Source organism: Ornithorhynchus anatinus, chromosome X1, assembly GCF_004115215.2.
Source record: "Ornithorhynchus anatinus isolate Pmale09 chromosome X1, mOrnAna1.pri.v4, whole genome shotgun sequence".
NCBI lineage: Eukaryota > Metazoa > Chordata > Mammalia > Monotremata > Ornithorhynchidae > Ornithorhynchus > Ornithorhynchus anatinus.
The window spans coordinates 103,965,890-103,990,447 of NC_041749.1; the positions used below are offsets into that span (position 1 = coordinate 103,965,890).

General features: G+C 50.4%; 1 protein-coding gene across 2 annotated transcripts in view; it reads right to left on the minus strand.

The window, feature by feature from the left end:
• IARS1 (isoleucyl-tRNA synthetase 1) overlaps window positions 1-24,558 on the minus strand; it is a 126,681-nt gene that overhangs the window by 51,737 nt on the left and 50,386 nt on the right. For both annotated transcript variants that reach the window (XR_003754397.1, XM_029050023.1), the window contains exons 14-25: window positions 18,547-18,673; window positions 17,431-17,504; window positions 16,710-16,904; window positions 13,814-13,900; window positions 13,434-13,517; window positions 11,340-11,484; window positions 7,693-7,813; window positions 7,410-7,501; window positions 6,748-6,825; window positions 5,427-5,548; window positions 4,298-4,400; window positions 3,652-3,735 (exon numbers count right to left, since the gene is read on the minus strand). Coding sequence is in view for 1 of the 2 variants with exons in the window: in XM_029050023.1 (XP_028905856.1) it covers window positions 3,652-3,735; window positions 4,298-4,400; window positions 5,427-5,548; window positions 6,748-6,825; window positions 7,410-7,501; window positions 7,693-7,813; window positions 11,340-11,484; window positions 13,434-13,517; window positions 13,814-13,900; window positions 16,710-16,904; window positions 17,431-17,504; window positions 18,547-18,673 (1,312 nt within the window). In the remaining variant the exon portion in view is untranslated. The remainder of the gene's footprint in view (window positions 1-3,651; window positions 3,736-4,297; window positions 4,401-5,426; window positions 5,549-6,747; window positions 6,826-7,409; window positions 7,502-7,692; window positions 7,814-11,339; window positions 11,485-13,433; window positions 13,518-13,813; window positions 13,901-16,709; window positions 16,905-17,430; window positions 17,505-18,546; window positions 18,674-24,558) is intronic.

Here is a 24,558-nt window from a genome sequence, read left to right on the forward strand (position 1 = left end):
TGTGAAGCGCTTACTATGTGCCAAGCACTGTACTAAGATACAAGATGAGCCGGTCCCACACGGGGCTCACAGCCTAAATAATAATAGTAATTTTGAAAACCTGTGCTATTTGTTAAGTGCTTAATTCCTGGGGTAGATACAAAGTAATCACGGTGGACACAGTCCCTGCATCACATGGGGCTCGCAGTCTCAATAGGAAGGAGAACAGGTAGTGAATCCCCATTTTGCAGATGAGGGAACTGAGGCACAGAGAAGTGTCTTGCCCAAGGTCACACAGCAGGTAAGCGGCGGGGCCGGGATCAGAACCCAGGTCCTCCGACTCCTCCCGGGCCCGTACTCTTTCCACTAGGCCATACTGCTTCTCGTGCCGCTTGAATACATAGTCAATCATGCTTTCAGTTACTTTAACCTATCTATCGCCACAATACTGCACGTGTTCATTGCCCTATTTAAGCCAAAACACCATGCCGTGGGAAGCCGCATGGCTCAGTGGAAAGAGCCCCGGGCTTGGGAGTCAGGGGTCATGGGTTCAAATTCCGGCTCTGCCGCTGGTCAGCTGTGTGACTGTGGGCAAGTCACTTCGCTTCTCTGTGCCTCAGTTACCTCATCTGTAAAATGGGGATTAAGACTGTGAGCCTCCCAGGGGACAATCTGATTATCCTTTATCTATCCCAGCGCTTAGAACAGTGCCCTGCACATAGTAAGTGCTTAACAAATAAATACCAACAACCACCAAAAAAAAAAAAAACACCGGGCCAAAACACCGAGCTAACCTCTGTGGTAGGTGCAAGATCGTCAGATGGGACACGGTGTCGTGTTCCTAAGAAATGACCTTCTTGTTCTTCCTCTTGCTCCCACTATAAGTCATTCGTGTCTTACTGTGTGCAGAGCACTATACTAAGCGCTTGGGAGAGTACAATACGGCAACAGACAGACACGTTCCCTGGCCACAGTGAGCTTACAGTCTAGAGGGGAAAGGTTATACGGTCAGATCGGACACGATCTCTGTCCCACACTGCCTGACATCAACCGCTGTGCCAATCCCCAAGTATTTAATAAGCTGGGGGAGACCCTGGAGAGACACCTGAGCCAGTCATCCCTCTCCTCCTGTGTACGTCCGAGTTGATATCAGCGCGCTGGGATCTTACTCGGGAGTGGGGAAAACTATACGCCTAGAGAACGGAGGGGAAAGCAGGAGCGCTCAGTCGACCTCTGACAGTCACCAATCCCCGTACGTCCCGCCGCCGGGGCCCAAAGGATGCAGGGTTTCCGTATAGCGGCTGCTGGTTAGAGCCAGGCCAACCTAAGAGTTAGTAAAACGATGTCGTGGACCAGAATGGTCCCATAGTTATTCTGAAAACAGAAGTAGTCTGAATAAGATGCATCTCTATTACCCGCCATTCCACTTTAACTGCAAGTTAATTAGGAATTCCACTGCTACTGCGATGCTTTCACAGTGTCTTGACATATTAGTAAGATTTAGGAAGTTGTTAAATGCGCCACTTTCTGTTGTCAATTTAGTGAAAGCATTTTCACTCTCTACTTGGGGCTTAAAAGTCTGAAATCCGGTACTCTTATTTTCCCTAATACCTTGGAATTAAACTTGTCTGAAAAAAGCCATCCACCTTTCTCCAACCAGAGCTGACATTAATTCTTGACGTACTTGGCTATATAATCTACTTTACTTCAGGGGGCCCGAGAGGGAGAAGAGTGAGGCGGTGACTTTCCTGGCTTCTAGTAAAGCTCTTTCCTCGGGAAGGAAACGAGCAACAACCCCCATTAAGGCCTTCACAGTCCTGAGCTCCGAGCCTACAGAAACCATCCTTCCAGCTGCGGATCCCTATTCTCACTTATTTCTAGGTAGCGCATCCTCCACCGTTCCCAGGGCACACGGCGCTGGGAACTGCAAACGGAGCTCTCTCGCATTCTCTCCCTCTCCGGCTTTCACCTCCACTGCCTAACAAGGGGAGAAGCTAGAAGGAGAGTGAATGCAAAGGAGGCGCTTCTTTTGACGGGGGTGCCGACCTTTCAAACTGAACACGGAGGTTGCCTGGGGGAAGAGAATCTGGGGGGCGAGGGAGGGGGAGAGTTAGGGGGGAGCAAGAGGAAAGAAGAGGGGTAGGAGGAGGAGGAGGAGGACGGTGAAAAACGGGAGAGGAAAGTAAGAGGGTACTTGATTGTAAGCCCCTTGTGGGCAGGGATCCTGTCCATCAACTCCTCTGTACTGTACGCTCCCCAAAGCCTAGTATAGTGTTTGGCACACAGTCAGCGCTCAGTAAATACCATTGATTGAAACCGCATCAGTTCTATTTCAACCCAATTCTTTCGTGTAGAGCCCTCGATCCTACAGGACCCTGGCCGACCGGTCATTTGCCGGGAGATTTCATATCGTGATCACTCCAACTGCCTAGGGGAGTACAGGAGTCTGCACACTCCAGGCGTAAAGGCCCAACTAATCACCTCACCCACCCATTATCTTTTTGACGGTATCTGCGAAGAGCTTACCATGCGTCGAGCACTGTTCTCCGTGCTGGGGTATAGAGATGCAAGATCATCAGGCTGGACCCAAGTCCCTGTCCCGCAACGGGCTCACAGTCTAAGTTGGAGGGAGGGAGATTCGACCCCCGTTTTACGGAGGAGACTGAGGCACAGGGAAGCGACTGGCCCAAGGTCACACAGCAGGCGAGTGGCAGATCCGGGATCATCGCCATCCCACCCTCCTTTCTTCTCCTCCTGCAACTCCGCTGCCGCTTAGGATCATCCATCACTAAGCTGCTGGGCCAGAGGCTGCTCTTGCTCCCAAACTGGGGCCCCCGGGGTGCCGCCCACGCCTTTCTTTTTCCACACGTCCTCACTGCCGGAGAATTTAAACCCCACGGGAGCAGGGGCAGAGAAGAGTGACACAGACCCAGAGTCCTAGACGGTCCCAGTCCTGCATTTCGAGGGGCCTACGTCAATCAGAGCAGGTTAGCCTTTGCGCCGTAAACATCTCTCCGCTGAAAATTTTGTTCGAGACTTCAAACCGCTAACAACCGCCGCAGAATTTTCCTAATGTCACCGGACAGTCACGCAGAGCAGAGGTAGAATCTGGCCTAAAGCATGAGAACCCCGACCGACAAGTCAGTCGCCCTTCTTGAACGTCACTGCCGGGACTTCAAGAGCAAGAACCTACACGCAGGCTATTCGGATTCTAGCTCCGCTCATACCCTCTCGATCCCACCCGCCGTGGTCCCGCAAGGGCGAGAGCGAGTAGGTGGACGCCACAGCGTCCGAGTGCACGCAAAGGGGCAGGACCCATCTGCATCCACACTGTGGTCGGCCTAGCATCGGTGCCCCGCTGGGAGCAGCGGGCGGCTGCCTACCTAGGCCTTCCGGGATTTCTGGCTGGGCCTATCCAACCTTCTGTAACGGGCCCCCGAGACTTTCGCATTTGGAAAGCTTTACCGTCGACGGCAAGGCTCCAGCGGCCACTCGCCTACTTGCCCAACGGGGATCAGGATCCGGGTCTCGCGACGGATGCCCCGAGACACCCTCTTTGCGCAGCACCGCTTTAATACCATTCAAGCTAAATCCAGAAGAGAAATTCTTTTGTGACGGGAGCAGCACAGAAAGCAAATTCCCACCTACGATATATGGGACGTTTCGCCTTACCTCAAGTATATACTTCTCCAAAGACTGGATATCTTTAAGGGCTTCGGGGTCTTGATGGATAACTACAACTTCTTTCAGAGGATACTTAAAAAAAAAAAAAAAAAAAAAGCGGGAAAGGAATTGGAATTAACCAGAAAACGGGACTGCGGAGAAACGACTACGCAACCCAGTTCGCGCAAACGCTCTTCGTATCGTTCTCCTGTTCTAAGTGGCCTTGGGGGGGTGGGGGGGGGGGATTCACCTTTTCGAAAGAAGTCGTCATCTTGGAGAATGAGGAAACTGAAAATATCCCGTACGGAGGCCAAGGGAGTGCCACAGAGAAAACGTGCCCCACGAGACCTACTCTGAAAGACCATCAGAAAAGACGTGACAGAGCCAAGCACGAGCCGGAAATCTGGGGCCCGGCCAAACCGGGGACAGGATATCTGGGGTGCGGCTCCACACGTTTCGACGGCAACTACGCTGCTGCCTGTTCAGACCCAACCCAGGGCCAGATGGATTCAGCTGTACGCTAACGGAACTCGGTACCTGGGGTTTTGGGGCGGGCGGTGGGGAGGAACGGGACCCGGACGGACCGCGGGGCTTCCGCATGCCCGTAGGGTACTCGCTCACAAATCCCTAAGGGAAAATATCACTCTTTGCAAACCTTTACGGGAATAGTTTTCCTCTCTCTGATCACCCGCCCCAGTTCAATAACAGACTGCATCCTGGACACTGCACGCTCCATTTTTTTGTCAATCAGCTCCTCCCTGGATTAGGAAGACAAAGAAAACGATTTCCCTCTAAATCTCGCACCGAAACGCCGCCTGCAATTATTCCCAATCCCACTGACTTGAAACTTTTCAGAGTCTTAGAGTCTTAAAAAAAGTGAAGTTAAATACTTAAAATACATCTCCATGCGCATATCCTAGCAGGTACGGGCAAAGCGCTCACTGCGCATACGAAAGCCTTCATTAATTTCCCGAATAATCTGCCATTATGCAAATTGCTAATTCATGCCCAAACATCTAATCGAGCCTCCTACAGCCTCGTGAATTTAATTCAATTTATTATCTATATTGCTACGACCATAGATAACCACATTCTGCCCTGTCCTGTATATATTGGTTAACTTTCTCATTAAGAGGAGTGTCATCTATTTCCGAGATTCCTTCCAGCAACTTCAATTTCTCTAATTTTAAATGGTGGGCAACATGTGCCCACTGCATGCCGGAAAAAAAAAAAACCCGCTTATTGGCTAACTGGTTTAATGACTTCTGCTAAAAGCAACGCCTTATAAACCGCGATTTCAGCTGAGCTTTCGGTCCAAACACAGAGCCGTTTGGGATGATAGAGGGTCCGTGGAAGGAGGTTCTAAAGAATCCAAGTATGCGTCGGCAATCTCTTCTATATGGCAAATATTCAGATTGAACATAGAAATGGGGTTATGGCAGCCTTCTATCACGTGCTGAAAATATACATCTTAATATTTTATTGATGGAAATACGGCAGACCAGGCAGGGAACAGTCTAATAGATGTGGGCGGTAATCAGAGCAGGGATGCTCTTTCTGAATTTGTAAACAGCATTTGCAAGGGAAATTAACAATGAATTATGCACCACGAATTAAATCAAAGAACACTCTGGCAATGAAAGCGGCCTTACCGTTCGAACACTTAGCAGCACAGGCACACACAAAAGTTTGGGATGGCCAACGCATTCCGACGCACCCAGAGGCTCTCTCCCCGACTCAGACGCAGAGCAGAAGTTAGAATACTTGCGCTCTTTCTCCCTTACCGAACTTGGGGAAGCATGAGGTAATGAATGCTGAGCGTGTCCTTCTCCCGGATAGAAGCGGGCTCGATGAGAGTCTTCAGATTCTGGTACATCAGTTCCGTGAGGAAAGGAGTATATGGGGCCTGCGTGAAAATTAAAATACAGCATTCCATTTGAACTCCGCGTCCGACGTGACACGACAGCACTGCCCGACTGGTCTCCTCGCCGGTGACGCCGCCTTCGAGCTCTCCCCGCCTCAGTCGGCGCCCCACGCGCCGAAGCCCACGAAGCAACCGTCACTTGCCACCGTGACCCGAGGAAGCGAGTTGTGGGAGGTGGCCGAGTCGCCCGGGATCGGGTTCGCCCGTCGGCTTTCTGGGTTTGGCTTACCCCATCCCTCGGAGCCGGAGAGAGATCGGCAAGTGGAAGAAATAAGGCAGATCTCCACCTCGGCCACTACTGGCGAGGCACGGAACACGAGGGTGAGCCACCCGCCCGGTCGCTCCCGGGCAGGCCGTGTTAGCCGGAGCCGCTGTGGGCGAGCGGGGCCCGGCGAGGGGGATGGGGCTGTGGCCCGGCGGGGAGGAACCGAACGGTGAGGCTGACCGCCGGGTGGCGGGGGTGTGGCTGCCCTTCCGGCTCTGGTGGGCAGGTGCCCCCGGCCACCGCACCAGGCCCTGCGAGGAGGGGCCGTCTTCCCTCCTTCGCCTAGGCGGTTCGGGGGTCCAGCGCCCCGGGGGGAGACCCGAGGCCGCGGCATCAAGTGGCCCCGTGCGGCCCCTCGGGGTGGGCACGTGCCGGCCCCTCCCACCGCCCCCTCCCTCCCCCCCCGCCCCGCGAGGAGTTGGAGCAGGAGGCGTGAGAATTGGCTGCCCCGCAACCGGGCGTACCCGGGCGGCCTTCAAGCGTCGTCCTCGGCTCCGTCCCCAGCGAGCCGCAGAGACTCAAAAGCAGCGGCGGAAGAAGAGGAGGGTCACCGGGGAGTACGTTTCTCTTGTCCTCCCCTCCCTTCCCTTCCCCCTTTTCCAACTTCCCTCCAGGCCCTACCCGGTCCAAAGCTTAGCCCCATCAATTCTCCACCCCAAAATTCACCCCCGGGCTCAAAACCCAGGAGTGGGAACAGATTTCATGCGGGAGAACGAAAAGGAGGGCTGAGCCTCCTCTGAAGCCAAGATGTTGAAAGATAATGCGATGACACCAAATGACTTCTTCACTAACACTCGATCGGGCAAACATGCTGGTAATGGGAACTTTTGGAGTGAATAAATGATAAAATGAGGCCACGACGGTTGCCGGATGACCGATCTGCAATCTAATCGGGGTTTTCATCTCCTTCGCTTACCATAAGTCGGCACATGGAGAAGAGAACGCTAAACAAGGTCTCTAAGGCCATAACGCAATCCTCGATCCCGTTTTCACCCTGATGAAAACATTCAGGAAAACATCAGAAGAGTCGATGTCTATTTTGAGCTATTTGAAAAGCCACATTTAAATAACTCAGTCACAGACAGCTTACTTTCGATCACTTCCGTACGCAAGAGCTTGTTTCATACAACGATTTCAAATCAACACAGAATCAGTAATTCTTACATTCCCTGATTTGCAACCAGTGACTGAGAAGGCAGAGGAATGAATTAAGACAAAGAACGGTGGCTCCGTCGGAATCCTCGGTCGGTATCGGCCCGAATGTGCTTCCCGCTGATTCGGTTTCATCATCTCAACCCATTTTCCAGCCAAAGGGAACATTTACACGGCTACTGTGCTTGCAAACGCAGCCCCCCCCGCCCCCCCGCCCCCCGATTATCCCACTCGGGACTGTCCCTCACTTCCCCCCCGACCCCGGGGGGGAGCCCAGCTGGGCACGTCCTGAACCTGAGCTTCGGGAGACAGGAAGGGCCCCTGGCTCCCACTCATGCAGTAAGAAGGGGGGGATTGCCTCATTTTCCGCTACACTAATTTCACACACCTTCACATTCCGTTTACAGCGCGACTGAAGTCACCTACCTTTAACCGTCTGCGGTTCATTCTGACGTACCAGTTGGTGAGTACATCCACAAATTTAACTAGCCGAGGGACTACAGTATAAAGCCTGTAAGCTGAAAGATATAAATTGGGGATTATGCATATATACGCATTTCACATGCACTTTGCACGCGGTATACAGGCGCCGCTAAACAACTTTATCCACCGCCTTATTCTCCTTGCGGCCTTTTTTTTTGAAACACTGAATTGATTCCATGTTATTTTGAATGGAGGAAATCCAGTGGGATAGCAGAGTAAGACGTACCTGCCATTTCAGTCTGGAAAAACCCAATAAGAGACTGCACGAAGGATAAGATCCACCTGTCTGTAATGTTGCTGCTTTCCTTAACTGTGTTCTCATTGTAGAGGAACTCTCTTTCCTCTTCCTAAAAGAGTGAAAGGACACAAAAGCTCATTTTAAACATCAATCGCCAAAAAAACCCCACACAAGAGAAGATTCCTCGCTCCAGATAAGAGACATAGATGTTGCCAGGAATCTATTCAATTGATATAAATTATGGTCCTTTAAGAGGAGCACCAACTCTAGACAAGATATAATAAAGGAAATCATCCCTAGCATATCCCTAAATGGAATCCAATCAGAATGGGAATGTAATTAATACAACAATTAAGCTTCAAGAGTTTATGCCTAATGTATTTTTTTCAGATCACTGCCAGTGTTAAATTTGAATTTAAGTTCAGAAATAATAGCATGAATAACTTTCCCTCCCCAAAATGGGGGGGGGGGGGAACCTCTTCTTTTCAATAAACCACTTAAGAATTAGGCTCCATTGTAAGCAGTTCGAATTTTAAGTAGGATTCGATATTGTTATGATGAAATGGTGAGGTCTCATTTGACTAAAACTTCTAGAGTGATTTGTTTTTCCTGTGGTGCAAGAGAATCGTAAAATTTTAGCGAAGGAAAGGCCCTCGAGAGGTCAATCTGGTCCAGTCCCGCCCCCCCCCCCCCCCCCCCCAAAACCTCCTGACAAGACCATCCGAGGGTGTGAATGTCTTCTGATACTTCAAGAAGCTCTTCCGCATGTCCGACCAAAATCTCCCCTGCTGCAATTTAATCCAATTTGCATATGCTTGGCCCAAAGTAGATTCGATCAACACCTTCCCTTAAAAAAAGGTCCCTGTACTTGAAGACCCGTACTGAATCACGACTTGGCCTTTTCATCCTCTCGCTAGGCAAAACGATCCCAATCCCTTTCGCCATTCTTCCGTGGAAACTATTTTCTTATCGATATCATGTTGTCGCTTTTACGAACCCTGATCGGCTTTTCCTGATCAGTTTGGTTTTTTTTTTTTCCGAAGTGTGACGATTAGCATTTGACACATCACTCAAATAAAAGTCTGACCAGTGCAGAAATAAACTTGTTGACTCTTGCAGGTTGGACTTCTGTTGCCATACTCCAAGAACATATTGACTTCTCTCGGTCAACTATAACTCAATATTTTTTCTGCTGTTCTTGCACCACGTCATTTCTTCCCCATCCTGAATGTGCACTTGTGCAGTTTGAATTTCATTTTCCCAATTTATCTTAGTCACTCTGAATGCTATTCCTATCTTCCAAAGTGTTGGCAACCATGCCTGATTTAGTATCGTTTTCAGAGCTTCCTCAACTAGTTCATCTGGGACATCAATAAGATATTGAATAAAATTGGTCTCTGAATCTATGCCCAGTTTTACACTCACCACCGGGAACACGGCCCTTACTAAAATCAAATGTCCTAAAAGAAGCCTTCAATCTATTGATCCGTGATATTTACTGAGCATTCTCTGTGTGTAGAACACTGTCCTAATTCCTCGGGAGAGTAAAATGCCGCAGAACTGGTAGCCGCGCTCCCTGCCCACCAGGAGTTTACAATCTAGCGGGCTTCCCTGACGAACCTCGTCTCCCCACCCTATTTTCTCCTCCCTGGGTCGCCACTTTTGCTTTGACTGTGCAGTTGGGTCCGAACCCCCTACGCACTCAGTTATCCCGACCCCCAGCCCCACTGCGTTCATGTACATCTCTTTACACTCAGCTGCTCTTCGGAAGGTGTTTTGTGGGGGAGGTTTGAAATGGTATTCGTTTAAGCGCTTACTACGTGCCAGGCACCAAACTGACCACTGAGGCAAATACAAGCTAATTAGGTGGGACACAGCCTTTGTCCCACATGGGGCTCACGGTCTTAGTCCCCACTTTACAGGTGGGGTAACTGAGGCCCAGAGAAGCGAAGCGACTTGCCCAAGGTCACAGAGCAGACAAGGGGCGGGGCCTGGATTAGAATCCGGGTCCTTCTGACACCCAGACCCATAGTCCAGCCACTAAGCCGTGCTCCTTCCCCTATCTCTAATTTATTTCCTTGTCTCTCCCCCCATGTAAACTCCGTGAGGGTAGGGATTGTGTCTACTAACTCTATTGTACTCTGCCGAGCACTTAAGACAGTGCACAGCAAGCATCAAATAAACACGGTTAACTGATTGATTGTCCTTCATTCTTTCAATCATACTTACTGAGCGCTTACTGGGTGCAAAATACCGTACTAAGCACTTGGGAGAGTACAAGAGAGACACAGTCCCCGCCCACAACAAGCTCGCAGTCTAGAGGGGGAGACGGACGGTAATATGAATAAATAAATGAACTACACAGGGGCCGTGGGGCTGGGAGGATGAATGGAGGAAGAGAGGGCGACGCAGCAGGGAGTGGGAGAAGAGGAGAGAGGGGCTTAGTAAGGGAAGGTTTCTTGGAGGAGACGGGCCTCTAAGAAGACCCTGAAGCGGGGAACAGCAATTCTAAGTACTGCCGGGAGCAGCAGCACGAGCCTGGGAGTCGTCAGAAGGTCATGGGTTCTAATCCCGGCTCTGCCACTTGGATGCTGTGTGGCCTTGGGCAAGTCGCTTCGCTCCTTTGGCCTCAGTTACCTCATCCGCGAAATGGGGACCAAGACTGTGAGCCCCACGCGGGAAAGGGACCCCGTCCAACTCACGTTGCTCATATTCACCCCGGAGCTCAGTACAGAGCCTGGCCCGTAGTACGCGCTTAAATACCACAATTAGTACACACAATTCCAACTACTCCTTTCTTTGCACGTCTAAAAAAATCTTTCTTGAGAGTATTTAACGAGCACCCACCTGAGATCACATCACCAACTGACAGGTTCCCCGCCGGCAAGGAGCTTACACTCACTAATGGCATCTTTCTAGGATTCTCATGCCAGGTTTAGAAGAGGTTGGATTAATTTTTCCAGAAAATCAGAGTAGTGACAATGTAGTTGTACATTCTAAATACGGTTCAAGTCATGAATTAATAACCGCTGTCATCAGAAATGTTAGGGGAGACGGTGCAAAGTCTTTCAAAAACGGGTAAGGAGTGAAATGCAATATTAATCAAAATGACAGATGACCAAAACCAGTCTTTTATAAATATTTCACCGAGGATATTTTCACGAACGAGGAATAAGCGAAAAAGACAAGAGAATCAGAACTTGGGTTCTAAAGCACGAGGAATATCCCCGGAAATAGGAATACACGTTTTTGGGGGGTTTTTGTGCTCAGTTCTCAAGAATCTGGCCAGGCCGATATTCCCCGTGAACTCGGGCTCCTCCTGACGAGAGCCCTCTGACACTCGGCTTCTACAAAAAGTGTCAGTAGCTTCTGAAGGAAATTGGAATGGAAAAGTTTCCTAATACCAACACCACATTAAATAATCTGTTTGGTACAAATTAATTTAATGGGATATTCAATTAGTTTCACAATACACAGAACACATTAAATGAATTTCACTTCACGGGGACTGCGGAACACTAGATGCTGCGCTACCGTGCTGATCCCGAGTTTGGATTCTAGTCCACCAAAAGCTACGACAAACCGGACAGGTGAGAGGTGACTACCGTTCGGCACTTTAGGTTACCATTTTGTACCTTATGGAGCCTCAAAACGTTCTGAATGAGAAAGCGGTACGCGTTGTACCAAGGAAGCAAAACATCCTTCAGCACGTCTCTCACGCCTTCCTCCTTGAACCGAAGATTTTCCGCTCGCACGACGGGAGAGTTTATGAGGTACAACCTGCAGAGAAAGTAGGCATCGACGGCAATTTAACAAAAGGATCGGTAGCGCCGACCTCCTCAGTTCGTGCTTCGTGAAGGGGCTGCCCCCTAGAGTTAAAATTTTCAATTCCGATCTGCCGCGACAGTCTTCATTTTGCAATCGGGCACGTTAGGAAAAGCTGAAATACACCGTCACGCTGAAATACACTGGCGTTTCAGGCAACAGCCACTGGAAACTCTAGACGAAGAGGCAATACCTAGTCCTCGGTGATAATTCTGCTCCGAGATCGGGGTTCCTGAAATGCACACTGGGATGGCACTCGGCGCGCCTCTCAAACAGTGGCACATCTGTATTTCTTTTACTGAATGTCGGCTCTGTCCGCTATTCATTTTGCGGTAGGGTTGATACAAATTCTGGAATGTGGGGATACCTGGACCTCCGAGCAGTGACCACCAACTGGGCCGACTCTCATGCCCCGCCCCCACGTCTCGTACATACGGCTTTCGGCCAACCACAAAACACAACCGAATAACGGACCGTGAATTTCCGTTGGTTTAACGACGGAGCCGTGGAGTAGCGAGGCTGGTTTCTCGTTGGTTTTTCTGTCGTTCCGATGGACACATTCGCCTTACTGTGTGCAGTCAGTCACTGTTTCAACGTAACTGACTGACCAGCAAGGACCAGAGAATTTCCCAGCTGGCCAGTAAAAGGGCAGTCCTGCTGCGTAATCATACGTATGAGAACTCAGGGATGTCGATGAGTAGGCTCCTGGTCACCCCAGCTCCCCTAAATGACCAGCTCACTGGTTCCCCTTTCGCTCCGACTCAGGTGGGGACCCCAAGCTTCCTTTGATTCTCCCAACCCATCTCACTGGCCTCCAGTTGGGTCCTGCTATCTACCGCCTAGACGAGATGACCCATACCCAGCAATCGTCTCCTCATCACAAGGATTTTGAACCTTTTTCCTAGCATCTCTGCTGTTCAACCCAACAGCGAGGTCTCTTTGGCACTGTCTCCTCCTGTCCTCTGTGGTGGGTGTTTGCTGTCATTCTGAAACTCAAGTCACTACAAGGAGATTTAGCGAAGGCTACTAGAGAATTGGAAAATACATGGCATTATTCCCTGACCTCCCAAGTTACACTCGAAATAAAATCACAGAAACCATCGTTTGACTTTTAAAGCCCACCCAGATTATATTTGTGCAAAACACTTCTCTAACTCTGAGAGTGGGTCCATCTCACTCAACCTCTCGTCTGGGTTACTGTCGATTTCTGGGTGGGGAAGGGCAACTCTACCCAACACCCACATTCGATCTACTACAAGTCCTGTTTTAGCAAAAATGCCCCGTAGTAAAATGATGGCTGCAATATAATTTGAAATTAGAAACACATTTCAGATGAGAAAGCAGGTTTCCTAACTTTTTTTTTAACGGTATTTGTTAAGCGCTTACTATATGCCGGGCACTGTACTAAACGCTGGGGTAGATGCCAGCCAATCACGTTCAACCCTTAAAGTTGGAAGCCCTACACTGTCCGACAGCCCTGGGGACTAGGGCAAACAGGGAAGGCTAACTGTATCGGTGGCAGGCTTGAAGCCAGCTAGAACCAAAGTGAGAAACCACAGCGGCTCCTATAAACATGGCGGGCCAGAATCGAGCAGTGGTACGTATTTTGCCCACCCCTGGTGTAAGGTGACAATAAAAAGACATTTCCCCGTGGCACGCAAGAAGAAGTTTTTTAATTCAGGTCCAAGACAGGATAGCATTCGGTCTTTTACAACAGTAGTAGGGCGGCTCCACTGATGAGAGAGGAGTCTCTGACTATAAATGACGAAAGAGCCTCAGTCTAGTCACGAAGATTTAAAGATCAAGAACCGGTGCGCAGGAAATGATTCCCATTTGGGCGGTCTCCGCTCGTAAGCCCCTGATGGCAGTCTACAAACATCCTGTATATTTAATATAATCCTTACCTTAGGGCATCGGCTCCATACGACACAATGACGGATACTGGATCGGGATAGTTTTTCTTTCGTTTGCTCATTTTTTGGCCATCACTTGAAAAACAAAGGGCGGAAGCTTACATGTTTACCAACAGAATGTTGCCTTTTAATTCTGAAGACACATTAAGAAATGCGCTAAACAGACTTGGGAGAGCTGTTTTTAATATCTGCATTTTGAAACACTATCAGCTCAGACCGAATGAGCTTCTGTATGTCACGGAAGAATTCAGAAGCCTGAGATATCACAAAGAACTAACCGCTTTTAATACAGACTTGACATTAAAGGGGCGGGGGGGGGGGGGGGGGGGGGGGGCGGCCGGAGGAGAAAAAAAAAAACAACAACTACCCACCTGGCTAGCACAAGTCCATTCACAATTACATTCTTGAAAGGCGGCTTTCCAAACAAAGCTGTGGCTAGCACCAGGAGAGTGTAAAACCTGAAACAGACGATGAGAAATAAATTCATCAAACAATAGCGTGGCAAAGCTGTTTAACCGGACTTAATCACGCTGGACTTCTTATATTCACATTTTTGACTATGACCACAGATGGAAATAAAAGTATCGTAATCCCGAGCAGTGTGCTGGGAAAAGAGGGGGGTGGGGGTGGCGGGGAGAGAGAGACTGTTGATTGCAGAGAGATGGTCAAGCAGTCTCTCCTATGCACTCAAACCATGTGCTACTGTCAGAGTCTCCACTTCTTCTAAGTCGAGAGCATTTTGGACACCTTTCCAGGCCCCGAAAGCCTGTCTACTGTTCACTGAACTCCAGAGAAAAAGGAGTTACCTGACAAGAGAAGCAGTACAGCCTAGCGGAAAGAACACTGGGCTAAACTGCAAGTTCGTTACGGGCAGGGAACGTGTCTGCTAATTCTGCTCTACTGTACCCTCCTAAGCGCTCAGTGCAGTGCTCTGCACATAGTAATCGCTCAACAAACATCACTGACTGAGAGGGCTGGGAGTCGGAAGATCTGGGTTCTAATCCTGGCTCCGCAGTCGGTCACTCAGTCGCGTGTGACTTAGAGCAGGTCGCGAAACGTCTCGGGGCCTCAGTTCCCTCGTCTGGAAAAGGGGGATTCGACCCCGTTCTCCCTCCCCTTTAGAATGGGAGCCCCATGTGGGAAAGAGACCGCGTCTGATTTGACTGCACTCTACCCCAGTAGAACAGTGCCTGGCACACAGTAGGCGCTTAACAAATGCCACTACCATTTAGTACAGTGCTGGGCAAATCAGTCACTACTTAAATCCCCCATTTTTCAAGATTTTTACTAGGTGACCTCTATCTGCTACCGCTGCTGGCTCCCTCTGCTTTCCCCACAGGCACCCGGAGCCAGCTACTCTTATTTCACAGTCTAAAATTCACAGACGTCATCCTGAGGTTGCCGGACAAAGAGGTCGTCATCTACGCTGACGGCCCAACAGAGAAAATCAAGAACCCTATTGCCCGGGCTTACTTTCTACATTAGCAGGGGATTTAGAATAAGTTGGAAACGTTAGAGAGAAAGTGACGAGGAGTACCTAAAATGGTGCGGATCAGGGAAGGGAGGGCAAACGTCGGAGGAGCTCCTGGGTTAGGACGGTTAGCATTCGGGTTATCTCTCTCATCACTTAAGCGCTGAAGCAGCAGCAGACTAGCAAGAGCAGAAGGTATTGATAAATTGGCTGGGCGCAATCAGCTTTTTCTTTCAATCTCCCCTTCCCAAGTACATTGATTTGTGCTTGTTTTCCCCCCAGAGCGCTAAACTTTCCCTATCTCCCCGGTGACGGATATCTGCCACCTAACACAGAACGTCTGCAGCAAACGAAAGGATCCATTGAGCGCCTGCGAGCAAAGCGTTATACTAGGCACATGGGAAAGTACAATATAATAGTGGACGTGATCCCTGCCCTCAAGGAGCTTAGAACAGGGCTTGGCACATAGTAAGCGCTTAGCAAATACCCTCCTCGTCGATACAGTGCGGGAGACAGACGTTCCTCTGACTCGAGTAACGTTTCTTTAGATTTACTTGCCGGCGGCCATGAGAAGAGCAAGAAACATTCCAGGTTATGTTTTGGGGAACAAATAGTACGGTCACTTCGCAAACTAAAAGTGAGGTGGGCCCTCATTTGAAATACCATGGTCTTATTAGCAATCAAAAAGAAAATGGGGAAAGTAGAAGACTAATTTCGTGTTTTCAGAGGACCGCCTATTGCAGAGATGTATTCTGGACCCAAAAAGACACAAATAATGACATCCTTGAGCAGAGGTTGGGAAACAGCTGAAGCACTATTGTAGATAAAATGGATTCTGACTTAATGGAGTGCCTACCATATTGCATGACCTCCCAAGCCCTCTAATTTTATTCAATAATGATGGTAAGAACTAATCAAGATGGGAAAAGCTTTGGTTTTCCCTGAAGAAATGAGATGCCATTAACCTAATCCACCGTACCACTCTGCAAAATGATGGGAACGAGGCTGAGTGAAAATGCGGTGTGCTTTTTCACTACACAATTTCTACTCCGAGCAGATTCATACTCAGAGTAAGGTCATCATACGTGAATTCTATTTCCCGTCCAGCTAGGTGCCTTTAATGCTGCAGTACAACACATCTGATAAACACCTCAGAACCCCAAAAGCCCCAAAAGGCACTTCCCTCCTGTCTTCAGGACATCTCTACCTGGATGTCCCGCCAACTCCCCAAACTTAACCTCGTCCATCCACCTCCACAACGGAAACCCTTTACCGTCGGCTTTAAGGCACTCGATCACCTTGTCCCTCCGACCTTACCTCCCTGATTTCCTACCACGAACCAGCCCGCACACTTCACTCCTCTAATACCAACCAACTCACTGCACCTCCACCTCGTCCACCTCACCGCCGACATCCTGCCTCCGGCCCGGATCGCCCTCTCTCTTCACATTCAACAGACGATCGCCCTCCCCACCATCAGAGCCTTATTAAAAGCACATCTCCCCCAAGAGGCCTTCCCAACTAGGTCCTCGTTTCTTCCGCTCCTCCCCCACCCCCGACCTTCTATGTTCCCTTTATCCTTGGATTTTGCACCCTTTAATCACCCCTTCCTCAGCCCCAGAGCCCTTCTGTACACATCCGTAATTTAGATAAATGTCTGTCTACCCCCCTCTAGGTTGTAAGCTCCTTGTGGTCAGGGAACTCGTTTACACCGTGGTCTCCAGAGCGCTTTAGAAGAGACCTCCGCGCACGGTAGGCGTTCAAAAAAATACGACCGCTTGTTTGACTGAACTTACCATCCTCTCGTTTGGTCGATGCCTTCGGCGATAAAGTCTGCAGGGAAAGCATCTTCAAACTCTTTCCTCTTTTCAAAGGGATAATGGACTTGGGCATAAGGCATGCTTCCACTCTCAAACCAACAATCAAAGACTTCAGAAACTCGATGCAAGGCGCCCTTTCCACCACGGGAAGGAATGGTGAGATGATCGATGCTGTTAGACAAAATCCGATAGAGAAAATTTAGTCTTTCAAAATGGATCTTAAATTTCTCAGTCACTTGGTGGAATGAGGGCCAGAACTGTCAGCAGACTATAGCTAAATGCCTCAGTCTTTGAGAGCAACTGCCTCTTTAAGAATGGCTTGTCTTTTAATTTAGGTTAAGAACCAAGTCAAAATATCCCAGGAACAAACGAGCCCTTTAATGATGGCACCTAAGGCTGGCCTAGTGGATGGAGCCCGGGCCTGGGAGTCAGAAGGACCTGGGTTCTAATCTCAGCCGCGCCACTTGTCTGTTGTGTGACCCTGGGCAGGCCAGTTCACTTCTCTGTGCCTCAGTTACCTCTGTAAAATGAGGATTAAGACTGTGAGCCCCATGTGGGACAGGGACTACGTCCCACCTGATTAGCTTATATCTACCCCAGCGCTTAGAACGGCACACGGTAAGCGCTTAACACACACTACTACTAATATCAGGGCTAGACAGGTTTCAGGTAGTTTCTAACAGTTTCGGCAACAGACCTTTCCCTGTGGAGGTCAGTAATCTTCGTTCCACTCAGCTCTTCCAATTCTGCCACCGATCCTACACAGACTACCTGTTAAAATATTCATTTTAAAAAACAAATTTTTTTTTTTAAATGTGATTCACTCGAGTATGAAACGGACAACTTTACATCCCTGAAGTGAGACGGCAAAAAGATACACTTCTGCCTTACTGTAAACCAAACATCTCATGTAATGTGTTTTAAAACCCAAATCACTATCTGGGCTGGATCACCTGGGCTCTGATCCAGCCCAGATCACAGCAGAAAATCTGTGTATGCGATCCTTGCCTTCACCCGGCATTGCCTTGCTTAAACCCAGGAGCAGAGGGGCAGGGTGAATACGATTTCACCCCCAGGTGTGGGTTTGGGCACTTGGGAGTGCATGAAGAGGAATCGACAATCAACTCAAGTCTCAATTCCCAAAATCGGTCCCCACTCAGTTGCAAGGGGGTCAGAATACCCTACAGGTAGGCAGTATTCCCCGCCAAGATCACTAGGAATTCTCACTTCATTTCTTGCCCAGAAAGAGACCAGCTGCCCCGTGGCAGTGCCCTGGCTCATCACGCCCCCTCAGACAGATGGGTTTTCTACCAAATCAAGCCAGCCCTGTAAGCTTGGGACACGTACTTTGGGTATTGTATTGGGTTTTTCAGGATGTTTAGCTGTCACGGAACTGAATCCTAAGCTTGGGACACGTACCTTGGGCACTGTATTGGGTCTTTCAGGGTGTTCGGCTGTCATGGAGCCGAAACACTGATAATCTAAATGTCACCCTGAGAAACGGTAGGCAGAGGATAGCGTCGGAGGCACGCGTAGCCGCAACACGGCATTTTGAAGCCGGCGACTAATTTTACAAAGGGTCACCGTACAGCTTTGCGAAAAATCCTCCTTTTAGACACGATCCCCGCCCACGAGGAGCTTCCGGTCTAGAGCGGAGGGGCAGACATTAAAATAAACTACGGAGAGGGGAAATGGCAAAGTATAAGGATGTGGACAAGAGTGCTGTGGGGCTGGGGTGAGCATCAAGTGTGACCGAGGTCACGGACAGGGAACTGACAAATCCGGGAGAAGAATGCATGCCTCTTGAACTTACCTCCTCAAAATCATCACTGACCCAAAGTGGAATGGGCGTCCCCCAGTATCTGTTTCTGGAAATTGCCCAGTCGCGAGCTTCTTTCAACCAGTTCCCAAACCGCTTCTCCCTCACAAATTCTGGAACCCTAGGTCAAAAAGTTAGAGAAAAAGGATCATGGCATAAATGAGTAAGAGCAGTACAAAGCAGAGCCCCACGTCCTGGGGGGCCAAAGCAGCAGAGAGACGTAGGAGGACCAGGATGGAGTATATCCCTGGGAACTTGGCTAGGACTATAAGGAAGCTATACAAGGAAGGACCCGGGGGACAAGGTGGACGTTGCCGGCGACAACCATCTCGTCTTCCTCCATAACCTCGAAGCCCGTTATCTCACACTTTAGTTCCTCTCAAAAGGGAGAGTGGAGGGGTGCTGATACTGGGCTCACTGAGGTAAAGGAATTGGAGTCATTTTCCATACCCGCCATAAATCTTACGCAGAGCAGTCCACACCATATCATTCGTTTATTCATTCATTCTTATTTACTGAGCGCTTACTGTGCTGCTTTGCAAAGCAGACCACACCCCCTTATCCCCAAATGTGGCTTTAGGCAGGTTTAAGAGCCTTTGACTAGAACTGTCCTCCCACATTTTCCAAAGTCTACCTCATTGCCTGGTACCTATTGTCTTTAATCACCGATCTAATCGTATTGTACGCATCCCCCATCACTTGGTACATTACAATTCTATTACCGTTAACCTATCTGGGCATAAAGTACTCTGTCATTCAGAGCTCCGAGAACCCCGCCACATAAAAACAACCAAGAGGACTGAGGAAGAACCCAGGACTGTTTCCAGCAGAAGACATTTGGAAAAAAGCTGGACAAAATACCTGGGTGTCATTTTTCGAAAAAATCATTTAGAAGCCCCAGCTATTGGCTACCGTTGGTGGGGTCACCTATGAAAGAGTCATCTCATGTCACCGTCGGGTCCACGTACCAACCAGGAATTCATTACCTGCGGATTTCCAGGTCGACGTGCAAAAATGCCCCAAACGGTTGAGATTCGATTCCCATCTACTCTTTTCAAACGATATCTGTTAACGCTTACTACGTGCTCTGCGCGCTTGAGTAGATACACGTTTAGCAGGTTGGACGTAGAAACTGTCCCACGTGGGGCTCAGAGTCTAAGTTTCGCCCCTTAAAACTCAGACAGCCTCTTGATATTCAGCTTCAGATTCTGAATGTCTCAGCATCGCAGTGGAAACACGAGCGGGTGGCTCTGTTCCCAATTACTTTAAAAGGTTAAAGAATGTGAAAAGGAGTAGTAGTTTGGTAAATAATTAGCCACACGGGCGATGCGGAAGAGAGAGGGAGTAGGGAAAATGAGGACTTAGTTGAGGAAGGTCTCATGGAGGAGAGAAATAGCAAGGCCTAGTGGAAAGAGCCCCGGCCTGGGAGTCAAGACCTGGGTTTTAATCCCAGCTCTGCCCCCTTACCGCTGTCACCTTGGGCAAGTCACTTGACTTCTCGGTGACTCAATTTCCTCGTCTGCAGAATGGGGATTCAATACCGCTTTCTCCCTCCTATTTGGACGGTGAGCCCCATATGGGAATGGATTACCTCGTGTCTACCCCAGCAGTCAGTACAGTGCTTGGCACGGAATAAGCCCCTAATTCAATTATTATGACGACGGCATTATGTGATTTCAATAAGGCCTTTAAGGCGGGGGGAGTGACGGTCCGTCCGACGGGAAGGCGGAGGGCGTCCCGGAGCACAGGCAGGACACGGGCAAGGGGTCGGCGGTGGGATAGACAAGACCGAGGTACAGCGAGTAGGCTGGCGTTAGAGGAGTGAAGTGAGTGTCCCGGCTTGTAGTAAGAAATCGGCGAGGTAAGACAGTCGGGGGCAAGGTGACTGAGGGCTTTGAGGCCCACGGTAAGGAGTTTCTGTTTGACACGGCGGTGGATGGGCAAGCACACGAAATTCTGGAGTGGGGAAATATGGACTGAACTTGTTTTAGAAAAAACATTCAGGCAGCAGAGTGAAGTCGGGACGGGAGTGGGGATTCCACACAGAGATGGCAGTCGAAGGGAGGGGAGCGAATGAGTTCTCCAAAGGAGTGTAGATGGAGAACAGCCTCTCAAGGGGCTCCCAATCATTCATTCAATTGTATTTATTGAGCGCTTACTGTGTGCAGAGCACTGTACTAAGCGCTCGGAAAGTACAATTCGGCAACGGATAGAGACAGTCCCTATCCAACGAGGGGCTCACAGTCTAGAAGGGGGAGTAAGGGAGGAGGCGACAGAGGAGGGGCCCGGGAAAGAAACGGAAAATGAGCCTTTGGTGAGTTCTCTAGCATTCATTTCTAAAGAATCTTACCCAAAGTTATGAGCCAAAACCTTTCTGAAAACCCACAACCCTTAGCTCAAGGTTTTCCTCGTGCAGACCAAAAAAACAGACTCCTATACAAATGAATACATCAATCGGTCGTATTTGCTGAGACCTTACTAGGTGGAGCACTGTATTAAGCGCTTGGGAGAGTAAAGCAGCGGTGGCCTAGTGGATGGAGCACGGGCACGGGAGTCGGAGGACCTGGGTTCTAAACGCAGCTCCGCCATTTGTCTGCTGCGTGACCTTGGTCAAGTCACTTAGCTTCTCTGGGCTTTAGGTCCCTCATCTGTAAAAGGGGGATTAGTACTGTGAACCCCATGTGGGATATGGCCTGTGTCCAAATGATTAGCCTGTATCTGTCCCAGCGCTTAGTACAGTGCCTGGCACATAGTAAGCGCTTAAACACCATAAATAAATAAACAAATGCGATATAACACTATAACGGCTACATTCCCTGCCCATAAGAAGCTTGCAGCCTAGGGGGGGATAGAACCATACAGAGAATACGTAGAGAAGCGCCGTGGTCTAGTGGGACCGAGCCAGAGCCTGGAAGTCGAGGACCTGGGTTCTAATCCCACTTCATCCAGGTATCTGCTGTGGGACCTAATAACAATAATGATAATTAAAAAAAACGTTAAGCGCTTACTGTGTGCCAAGCAATGTACTGAGCGCTGGGGAGGCTACAGGCAAATCGGGTTGGACGCAGTCCCTGTCCCACCTGGGGCTCACAGTCTTGATCCCCATTTTACGGATGAGGTAACCGAGGCGCAGAGAAGTCAAGTGACCTGCCTAAGGTCACACAGCAGACAACTGGTGGAGCCGGGATTAGAACCCAGGTACTCTGACTCCCAGGCCCGTGGCTCTGTCCACTAGACAACGCCGCCTCAAAGAAAATAAACTTGGCCTGCTACAGCGCTTTGATTACCCAAGCACCCTCACAGCAACCCTGCGAGGTAGGGGGACAGGGCAGGTATTATCATCCCCGTTTCACAGGTGGGGAACTGAGGTACAGAGAAGTGACTCGCCCACGGTCACGTGGCAGGCTGACGGCACAGCGCGGACTCGGACCCCGGTCCTCCGGCTTCTAGCCCGAGGCTCCGTCCGTTAACCGTTCGGAATAAGGACTGAGGTCACGGAATTCATCCAGCCTATCACAAACGGTTGTTCTTCCTGGCCGAGGGCAACACAGCTGATGGTAAAATTCAGCCACGGGTGCAGGCGTGGCTGAAAAGGGTAAAGCAGGCCCCGCGGCCCCAGTCCGATCACGGACACACGAAGACCGTCCTTTCCGGCGCTGGCGTCGGCGCCTTGCGGCGCCTCCCGCTGCTTTTTACTTCCTGGGCTCAATCTGAACAAAGTTTTGGCTCCTTTACTGATCAGCTCCCCTCTCTGACCATAAATTACTAGACTAAAAGGGAACGTGTCTTTTTACCTCGCTAATTCTCACTTAGTGCGATGCCCTGCAAACGCCAAGCACTCAACAAAATACTCATTTCTTGACTGGAGCGTACCCCGTCGGGCAACCCGCTGGCTGACTCCCAATTTCCCGCCGGGATGCAGCCCTGCCTGAGGCTTTGTTTTACTCTATCTTAAAAATCCTCCCTCTGGCCCCCCTGCTTTCAACGACCCGGTTTCACTTCACCTCGAAGCAACTGGCTGGGAGAAACCGCACCGATTCTCACGATACGCGAGGCGACGGGCCCGGCGGAGGGACGGGCCTCGGCCCAGGTCACGCAGCAGACAGGGAGCGGAGCCGGGATTAGACGCCAGGTTCTCCGACTCCCGGGCCCGGGCCCTCTCCGCTAGGCCACGCTGCTCCGTGAAGCAAGACGGGTGAAAGCCGGGAAGCAACCGCGAGAGAGAGACCAGCCTGGTCCACCGCATTCAGGCAATGTGGGAGCAGAAGCCGTAGGACGCAAAAAAAGGAAATTCCATCAGGTGTCGGAAAAGCCACAAGAGGCGGCCCTCGCACGTCCGGGATCTGGTCGGGAAGATTGGCCCCACGTGGCTTTCACAGACACTCTCGCGCCCACAGCTCAACCTCACCGGCGTCCTTCGTCTTCAGATATGAAGAATTAGATAAATCCAGTTCTCGCTGACCTCCGTGCGAAGGGACACTCTCACTCCGTGGGACTGACCACGCTCGACGCCGGGGCATCTCTTCCGCGCACTCCGCGGACAGCCGTGCGCTGTCAGAGGCCCCTCCCCCGGCTCTGCTCTTCAATCGTATCCAAAACGCTAAGTGAGAGGCAGCGTTCCGGCAGAACTGAGGATCCATACTGCATAGCCTCTCGAATTCAGACCCAAGGAGGATATCTGAATTATGAATGCTTTTATAAAATGCGATTTTATAAATCAGTATCCCTCTTCCTAAATACGTGGGCTGTCCCCAGCAGCACGCAAGCGGCTGGGTGGAGGGAGCGCGGTGGCATTTTCGTCAGGAGGACGCATTAGGGGAAAGGAAGCGGCACGGTCTAGCGGGTAGAGCGCGGGCCTGGCGGTCAGAGGGACCCGGGTTCTAATATTGGCTTTTTCACTTGTCTGCTGTGTGACCTTGGGCAAGCCACCTAACTTCTTTACGCCTCAGTCACCTCATCTCCAAAACTGGGATTAAGACCACGAACCCTACGTGGGACAGGGTCCGTGGCCAACCTGATCCATTTACACCTACCCCGGCGCCGTCCCTCTCAGGGTCGCGCCTGGAGAGTTTCCAGTACTCTCCCAGTCTCGACTACGGGAGGGAGAGTCAAGCAGGGGCAGATCCCTTCCACCCCTGGCTCGGGCAGTGGCTAGCGAGCGGAAGGCAATCGGCTAGCAAGTCAAAACTCACCGGTGCCGGGCAGCAGCGGCACGGCAGAGAGTCGAGGGCGGAGACTCGAGCTGACCGCGCGGGAGGAGGCGAAGGTAAACCGCTTCCGGATTTTTCCCGAGAAGACTCTACGGACCCACTACCAGAACGATCGCGGGTGGAGGTGGGGCGTTCTGGGACAGATGTTCCGGAGAAGCAGCGTGGCCCGGCGGAAAGAGCACGGACTTGGGTTCTAAGCCCGGCTCCGCCACCTGTCTCCTGCGTGACCTTGGGCAAGCCATTTAACTTCTCTGTGCCTCAGTTAACTCATCTGTACAAGGGGGGTTAAGACGGTAAGCCCCAGGTGGGACCACCTGATTACCTTGTATCCACTTCGGGGCTCAGTACGGTGCCCGGGACATAAGCAGCACTTAACCAATGCCATAAAGAAAATAAAAATGTCAAAATTTAAAAAGCCGGAGAGCTGGGCAACAGTGAAATAGGCAGGAAGGGGAGAAGTAAGGAATACAGAGACTCTTCCCAACTCTCCCACTCTGAATCGCCTCACCCAGCTCCTGAGGGTGAATCCCGGTCTGCCCGAAGCCTGAAAACGTCAGTGGGACACCCCTATTCTGACCTCCCGTCTCCCTGCTCTTTATCCCCAACCTGTTTGGCTCTCTCGATTGTCGGTCTCCCTGTCTCTGTTCCGAAGCTGCCTGCTCTCCCCACAGACAGGGTCTTCCCCCCACCGGCTAAGTCCGTTCTGGCAGTGTGCAAAATTTCACTTTAAAAACATCCCAAATTCTGAACGTGTGGAACCCCAGTGGATACAAAGAGGCTGCGCGTTTTCAGGGTA